The 8,676-nt window shown below is 36.6% G+C and overlaps 1 protein-coding gene across 1 annotated transcript; it reads right to left on the bottom strand.

The window, feature by feature from the left end:
• Window positions 1-1,697: 1,697 nt before the first annotated feature.
• Window positions 1,698-4,598, bottom strand: LOC127161822 (tripartite motif-containing protein 16). The gene is made up of 6 exons (XM_051104568.1): window positions 3,999-4,598; window positions 3,583-3,678; window positions 3,250-3,483; window positions 2,832-2,991; window positions 2,644-2,691; window positions 1,698-2,396 (listed from the first exon to the last, which is right to left on the bottom strand). The coding sequence occupies exons 1-6, from the start codon at window positions 4,569-4,571 to the stop codon at window positions 1,867-1,869; spliced, it is 1,641 nt and encodes a 546-aa protein (XP_050960525.1). The 5' UTR covers window positions 4,572-4,598; the 3' UTR covers window positions 1,698-1,866.
• Window positions 4,599-8,676: the final 4,078 nt, after the last annotated feature.

Here is an 8,676-nt window from a genome sequence, read left to right on the forward strand (position 1 = left end):
ATTTTAATACAAAAACACACCAGTCTATATTATGTGTAGTCCTGACTCAAGAAATCAGTGTTTCCTATTAACTATTAACTTCCTATCAAATAAAAAATATTTTACATTTCCCATTAGGGATGTGTCAGAATCTGATCATACGTTGTTCAGAAAGCAGATGTCATGCACTATGAATGGTTTCTCTCGCAATTATATTGTTTGGTAATAATTCTGTATATAAATCACGGGCATCAGAAAACCGTCATTAATATGTGGGGCATTGAATCTGAAGCCAAACCCTAATCCTAACCATATAGTAAGTTTAAGTAGTTAATTAATATTACTCAGTACTTGTATAATTACACTGTAACAAAGACACCTTCAACCTGCAGTCCATTAGTTTAGCCTCTTTGTCGCCATCTCTGTTTGAAACATGCAATTGCAGTTATTTGCGGAATTATGAATCTAATGTTTTGAGGAGTATCCACCGGTGTGGATACTGTACTTAAGAGTCACAGATTCTACATCTTGGAATCAAGACCCAAATGTGAACCTGGACCACAAAACCACAAAAAATTGAGAGTTATACATCTGAATGCTGAATAAATAAGCTTTCTGTTGATGTATGGTTTGTTAGGACAGGACAATATTTGGCTGAGGTACAGCTATTTGAAAATCTGGAATCTGATGGTGCAAAAAAATAAAAATACTGAGAAAATCGCCTTTAAAGTTGTCCAAATGAAGTTCATAGCAATGTATATTACTAATCAAAAAATAAGTTTTGATATATTTATGGTGGGAAATTTACAAAATATCTTCATGGAATATGATCTTTACTTAATATCCTAATGATTTCTGGCAAAAAAGTAAAATCTATAAATTTGACCCATCCGATCCATTTTTGGCTATTGCTACAAATATACTCGTGCAACATAAGACTGGTTTTGTGGTCTAGGGTCACAAATAAGAACTTTCACTGGATATTGTCATCTGAGCAAGTAAGTAACATGTCTGCCATTTTTGTTTTGACCAACTGAGGAAATAAACACTACCAGTGGTCATTAAATGTAACGATCACTTAGGTCATATCACATCAAACCAAGCACATTATCATTGTTACACTCCTATTGTTATTGTTAATAGCATCAGTATTGTGTGACTATGTGTATGTAGTGTGTGTTAGTGTTACTTCTAGATTTCAATTTCTGTACAGTCTAATCTCTAATTGTCATTCGAATTTCGGTAACGCTTTAGAATTCAGTTCCGTCATTACTGAATAACTACACAGGAACAATTGGCTAATGCACTATTAACATTCTAGTAACTACTATTGACTAACAAGAAACTATGATTAACAAATCAGTAAGTAAAAAAAAGTGAACTACCACATTCAACTGAGTGCTATACATTTTGCATTAATGTAAATAATGCAAATACAATACATATTGCTAATTAATGTAAATAATGCAAAATGTATTATTAATTTTAAAGTGATGATCATGGTAAGCAACTAGTAATGACTCAATACTTGAGGTTCTGGATAGTCATACTTCCGATGGCTTTGGAAACACTTGAGTCACTACTAGTGGGTTATCATGATCTTCACTTTAGAATTTATTATACATTTTGCATCATCACATTCATTATGAACCTGTATATAGTAGTTCTTAGTAGCTCTTTCTTCTTCTTACACACACACTGATTTTACTGTCTTTATGAGAATTTATTACACACTATTCAGACATGTTATTTCAGTGACAGAAGTTCAGCTGCAGTATTAATGTCATAAAGACAAAAGAAGAGACTCTATAACATCTCACTGTTACTGATTTATCATACTGCTCAAAGCATTGTGGGTAGAGTCTCTTGTCAGTCTATTCTGACTCATCAAAACAGTTTAATTGATGCTCCAGAACCAACATGAAACGCAGGATAGAGCGGCTGAGTGAATTTGGTCTGGATTGTGTGGATGAGTCTCATTGTGTCAGAGACGCTGTAGAAGGACAGAGTTCCTGCACTGTAATCCAGAAACACTCCTATTTTACTGCTGATGGACTTTACATAGAGAGGTATCCAGTTGTTTTTGTGTCCAAAAAAAAATCTATAGGGACGGAGGCACAAACACCAGGACTGATCACTACGTCCAAGCACACACTCATCACCCGGTCCCTTCCTGGTGATTCCCTTATATGACACTGCTATATCCACAACACCTGATATACCAACACTCCACTCCACCTCCCAGTAACAGCGTCCATACACACCCTCACTACACAACACCTGTGGCCAATGATCAAATCTGTCTGGATGATCAGGATACGAGTGATCTGTGTTAGTGAATGTAATCAGTCTGTTGTTCTCAGACAAACGGAGGTGTTTATACACTGTGTTCAGATCCAGAGTGAGCTGATGGGAATCTGATGGAGATAAAACACATCAGAATCAGGAATTATGAATCTGTTTGATGTTTTCATGTAGCTGAACTCTTCATGTTCAGTGTATCATCAATGTCTCAGTACAGATGAGCAGATATCCTGTGCAAATCATCATTTACATCATCAATTATAAAACTCTTCTCTCACCTTCTACAGGAAGAACATGAACACTGAGTTTTTTTTTTTGTTTGTTTGTTTTTTTTTTTGGCTTGTTTTCTTATTGACTTACATTGTAGGAAATCATTCTTGGTCCAGAGATCAATGTTGGTGAGTGTGACTGTGGAAATGAACAGACATGAACAGTGTGATTCTCATGATCCTGCATCCATTCCTAACACATTTCTAATATGATGTTCTCCATGATATGAGATGATGATGGACTCGTTTCTGAGAGCAGATGAATCTCCAGGACTTTACCTCTGTCTGAGATCTTCTTGAGCTCCTCTTTGTAGAAATCCACCAGTTTGTCTCTCAGCTGATCGACAGATTCTGTCAGATCATCAAAAGAGAAGAGAGAACTGAAGGGATCGTCATTTATGTCTGTAGATTCAAGAGGTGCTGAGAGAGACTGGAAACTCTACAGAAAACACAAATCAAAACTCATCAGCTCCACACAGGGACACTGCTTATATAGGTAACTTAAAACAAAAGAAAAGTTCTAATAGAGAGCCATTATTTTGAGGATCAGACAGGTTAATAATACTGTACATAGTTTCTAATAAGTGACTGATGATTGTATAATAACACACTGATGAAATGTTTCTCTGTGAGTCTCCTGTCACAGCAGGATCTGTCTTAAGTCCACTGTGATGGTGTTCTTCTAGATCTCTGTTACCTGCAGGAACTGGATGTGATCCTGTGTGTGCGAAAGCTGCTCCAGCTCAGCGTCTCTCCTCTTCAGTTCATTGATCTCCTGCTCCAGTTGTTTCAGTTGTTCTTCAGCTGGACTCACCGCTCGCTTTTCCTGATCTCTGATCAGCCGTATCAGCTCAGAGCGGCTTCTCTCAATGGAGCGGATGAGCTCAGTAAAGATCCTCTCACTGTCCTCCACTGCTGTCTGTGCAGAGCACTGTTAGGACACACAGTGATTCAGGCTTCAGTGGGACTGAAAGAGACAAGAGAGTCTGAACTGAGACTGAGACAAACTTCTCTTCTTCTCCAGACTCACCTTATGAGACTCCACAGCCTCTCTCAGCTGCTGAAGATCTTTCTCTCTCTGCTGGATTCTCTGCTGGAGCGTCTTCTGTGTCTCCTTCAGCTGCTTCTGCAGGACAAACGGATGATAGTAAATGTCACAGAAACTATTAGCACTAAATCATCATGTGAACAGATGAATCCAGTAAACGTGGAACTGATAACTAATGGCTGTAAAATTGTAAAATCAAACTCCAGAATGATTGATCATTTACCACCATTATCCATGACATTTGACACTACAAGTGTAAGTATTATAAGTGAAACTGACACAAACCTAGAGCATCAAATTGAATATGTTTCTGCATCATTAATCTGTGGCTCTACACAGAAAATAAACACTATTGAATCACTACACTGAGCATTAATTTGATCACTAGTTTTAAATACCTGTTTCTCTGTCCTTTGTGCTGCAGCTGATACAGTGTTGTGGTTTTTATGTTCATCTGTCGCACACAGCAAACATATATATTTCCGGTCAGTGTGACAGAAAACCTCAAGGAGCTTCTCATGTTTCTGGCAGATCACCTCCTGCAGTCGTCCAGTAGCATCGATCACTTTGTGTGGCTTACGGGAATGAAATTCCTCATGAAGGTCAAAATGAGTTTGACAGTAAGATTCCTGACACACCAGACAGGACTTGACAGCTTTGTTTATTCTTCCAGTACAGATGTCACACTGCACATCTACAGCTCCAGCGTCACAGTCAGAAGGAAGTTTGGTCTTCTTCAGTGTCTCTACTAGTTCAGGCAGCATGGTGTTTTCCCCTAAATCAGGTCTTGGTCTGAAGGTCTGTCTGCACTGAGGGCAGCTGTAGACTCTCATCTGATCCTCCAGATCCCAGAAGCATGTAATACAGCTCTTACAGTAACTGTGTCCACACTGGATGGTCACTGGATCCTCCAGGAGATCCATACACATTGGACACATCAACTCATCCTGAGAAAATCTGGTTTCTGCCATTTTACTGCATGAATACAGAGACACAAACACACAACAGTTCAACTAAACTTTCTCATTTTTACTGAATTTAGGCAATTTCTGTTTCCTGGTTCTGTGTTTGAGTCACGTGTAAAACAAGTCTATCTTCGAGCCTGTCTTCGTTGCCATGTCCATGGTTAGTGGGCAACCCTGGAGTCTGTAAAGCAGTTCCTCATTACTGCTCCTGTGGAGCCACATTTCTGCTGAGCTTAGTTTCGACAACTGATTTTTACTAAAGTAAATGCCTTGACTAGTTGATTTAGGCGTGTTTAATTAAAGATCAAACTAAACTCTGTAGGAACAGGTAACCTGTAGGAACAGGTTTGTCTGATAATAATAATAAAAATACAGATTAAAATTAAAAAAAAAAAAAATTGTGTATTAGATGTCAGTCCCAGACAAACACTCAAAGAACACAAGTCACAGAGAAGCAGGACAACAGCCGGCAGGACTGAAAACTGTGTCCAGATTTACTGTTTCTTCATGATTGTTGACTCGTATAATGTAATACAAATGTAGACTGTAACTGTAGAAGTTACGAATGCTTTAATAACAACCATATACAATGTGCCTGGTAGACACATTGATCACACAGGACTCTCATGGAGTGGGCCATGGGGGAAACCTTGGGGGAACACTAATATTGACATCACATATGCTGACAAACAGATTTAGACTTTATATTTGTGATGCATTATATTGAAATACCAAAATAATTCTTCACATTTTTAAACATTTAAATCAGGCAGAGTGAACCTTACAGTAGCACCAAACACTGATTACTGTCAGACTTTCAGAGTCCTTTATCACTTGAATTAAGATTATAATAAGTAAGGGATAACATACTTTTTTTTTTTTTGCGATAACAACTGGCTAAATGTACATGATCTCACTTATTACACAGCTGCTTGAGATTATTTAGATGTTTTGTGTCAAAATTATTAGACACTGATCTGAGTTGAAATATTTGAATGCAAAGCTTCTATGAAGAAATCAGTTGCTAGCAAACGGTTCAAACTAGACATTTTAGGGATACATGTTGTCATACCAGTTTTCTTACACAACATTTCACCACATAAGTAATTAAGTAGTAGTACTAATTTGTTAGTTTTTTTATAATCAATTACAGTGTGCAAAAAAAATGGCAGCAAGTCCACCATACCAGGATGACAGAATTAAGAAATTCTCCACATAATATTGAATTAAGCTTGAATATTTTATTAGCTAACCAAACACAAAGCCAAGAAAAATTATTACTTAAGTTGCCCTGAATGAGCCTGAGCTGTGTAATAATTAAATTTAAAGCACAGCCACCACAATTTTAATTTTTTTTTTTTACTTCTTTTTTGGGGCTTTTTATGCCTTTTATTGTGATAGGACAGTAGAAAGATAACAGGAAAGAGCTGGGAGGAGAGAGGGGAGCGGGATCGGCAAAGGACCTCGAGACGGGAATCGAACTCGGGTCACCGTCATAGCCGGAGTTTGACTTTTATGCGTGGGGGGGCACCCACTGGCAGACGAGCCAGCAGCAGATTTCTTTTTTTTTATTTATTTATTTATAGGCCTATGTTCTATATATCACATATGTAACATATTCTACATTAAAATACATTTAGAGTTAACAATGACTGCGGTACAAAGAGTAAAAAAAAAAAACCTTGGCGTTACCTAATGCAGAGAATAGGCTTGCTGCCATAGTCGGTGTTCAGTTGCCCACCGCGACCACCACCAACGTTTTGATTTTTTTTTTTTTTTTTTTTTTTTTTTTTTATAGTAATAAAAAACACCAAACAAGACGCGTAATGAAGAAAAATATTTAGACAAAAATAAGACAAAAGGAATAAAAAAAATCTTTTACGGCTAACGGCAAACTCACATTTATGGAAAGCTATATGATCACGAACACATTTGAGATACGGCTACAGGAAAGGATGTAAATTGTTAATAATAATAATAATAATAATAATAATAATAGCACCTTGAAAATAAAAGCAGTGCGGTTGTATTGCCTGCACATAATTACACCTATTTGCGATTGACTTTTAATTCACCTATTACCTCACGGGCCGGTCAAGGATAGCCAGAAGGCCGGATGTGGGACGGGGGCCGTAAAATGCCCAGGTCTGCCCTAGAAGACACAGACTAAAGTTTCTGTTGTGCTAGAGCAGATATTGTCTGTAGCAGTGGCTCAGAAATAGTTTTGCTTATGACCCAGATTTTGTGAAGTTATGACCCAGAACTGTACCGAGATTGTTAATAATGAACAAAAATGTCCTTAAAATAAAACTTAAAAGTAGTAATATTATCTTGAACTGTGACGGTCCAACAGTAGGCCTATTCAAAATTAATATCTGTCATAAACTGAATAGGAAAATGAACTTACAGTCACCTCTTTCTGTAAAAAGCTAGCCCAAACTTGGCAAATTTAGTATGAAAATACATATGTTTTATATTATCAGTAAAATATATAAAACACTTACTCGTCAAAGTTTATATACTCAGCAGGATTATTTCGCAGCTCAAAATGAAACCGTTCTTCGTCTTCATCTTCCCAAGGAGAAAGGCTGCATTCTTCCTCGCTGTCCAGAATTATCTTAAGGGCCTTCTTGTAGTGTGCCATCCTCAAAATGCGATGAACGTTCAGTGCATCTAATGTAAAAACTTAATGCTTTTTATGGCATTGACTGGGGGGCGTGTGCAAAACTATTTACCATGTGAATCGCGCCGGGGGTGTGGCGGTCTGTACATCATTTAAAAATAGACATTCTAAGCTTTCAGCAGATATATGTCTCGTGTTTGTGTGACAAGTATTCGCAAAGTTACAGTTCATTTTCAGATGCGTTTCAAAATTTACTCCACTGAGAGAGAGAAGGCAGAACGCGCATCCTGTTTTATTTTATTTTATTTTTTTGCAAAAAGCACAATATTTTGTTTTTATTGTTAGTGTAAGTGAATAAAAGTAGACATTTCACAGTTTCGAATGATATATATCACTTATCTGTGCGACCAAAATCGACAGAGTATTTTTAGTGTCTTTCGCACTGATCTTTAAAAAAGTGAGCTGGTCAGCTGGCGTGATCGTGGACCCCAGGGAGTTAAAGAGCTTGAACTTTTCTTTTTTGCAAATCTGTTTTTTTACCTGTTTTACACCCATCACTCAAACACAGAAAACAGGAAACTAATTTGACACATTCCTCCTTGTTTATGCTACTTTGTGGGGCCCTAAAGTCCCCACACAGATAGAAAAAACAAAAATATACTACTTTGTGGGGTCTTTTTTTTTTTTTTTTTTTTTTTCTAATTGATCTTAGGGAACGTTCTAATATTTCTAATATTCTGATACTGGATGTTTGACTTTCATGAGCTGTAAACTGTAAACAAAATAAAAACAAAACACTATAGAAATGTTTTACTTTGCATGAAATAAATCTAGAATATATGAAAGTTTCAGTTTTTGAAATGTTACAAACAAAAAATGAATGTTAAAACATGTTTTAAGAATGTTAAAACATTCTGATATACAAGAATGTTTTAACATTCTTTTATGCAGTATATGTTAGAATGTTATTCATAATGTTTTCTGTGATAGGTAGGTTTAGGTTTAATGTAGGTTAGGTCCATATTATAGTAAGTTTTAACATTCTATAAAACATTCTTTATTATCATTTACAAGATGCTATTAAAGTATATTTTTGTTTTTACTATTTGTGTGGGTCAAACTAGTTTCCTGTTTTCTGTGTTTGAGTGATGGGTGTAAAACAGGTAAAGAGTTTTCCTCATTCCTGCTCCTCTAGAATTACATTCCTGCTGAGGATAGTTTCACAAACTGACTGTTATTAAAGTCAGTGTGAGTGTTCAGTACCCAGCTAGGAATGTTTCACATTCTGGTAATGTTTTCAGCTGCAAGTTTTAGTTCCCAGAATGTTCTGCTACAAGGTGCTCAGATGTCAAATTTTGGTTGAAAGTGAAAACCCAACCTTTGTTTGATGTCAAGTTCCAGCGACTTTCATGAGTTGTAAACTGTAATCATCAAAATAAAAACAAAAAACTGTAGAAATGTTTTACTTTGCATGAAATGAATCTAGAA

The sequence above is a fragment of the Labeo rohita genome, unplaced genomic scaffold (genome assembly GCF_022985175.1).
Source record: "Labeo rohita strain BAU-BD-2019 unplaced genomic scaffold, IGBB_LRoh.1.0 scaffold_75, whole genome shotgun sequence".
Lineage (NCBI taxonomy): Eukaryota > Metazoa > Chordata > Actinopteri > Cypriniformes > Cyprinidae > Labeo > Labeo rohita.

Coding starts and splice junctions, on each gene's coding strand:
- LOC127161822 (XM_051104568.1), bottom strand. CDS start 4,571: ATGGCAGAAACCAGATTTTCTCAGGATGAGTTGATGTGTCCAATGTGT. Junction 3,484..3,582: donor AGGCTGTGGAGTCTCATAAG/GTGAGTCTGGAG, acceptor GTGTCCTAACAG/TGCTCTGCACAGACAGCAGT. Junction 2,692..2,831: donor CAAGAAGATCTCAGACAGAG/GTAAAGTCCTGG, acceptor TCATTTCCACAG/TCACACTCACCAACATTGAT.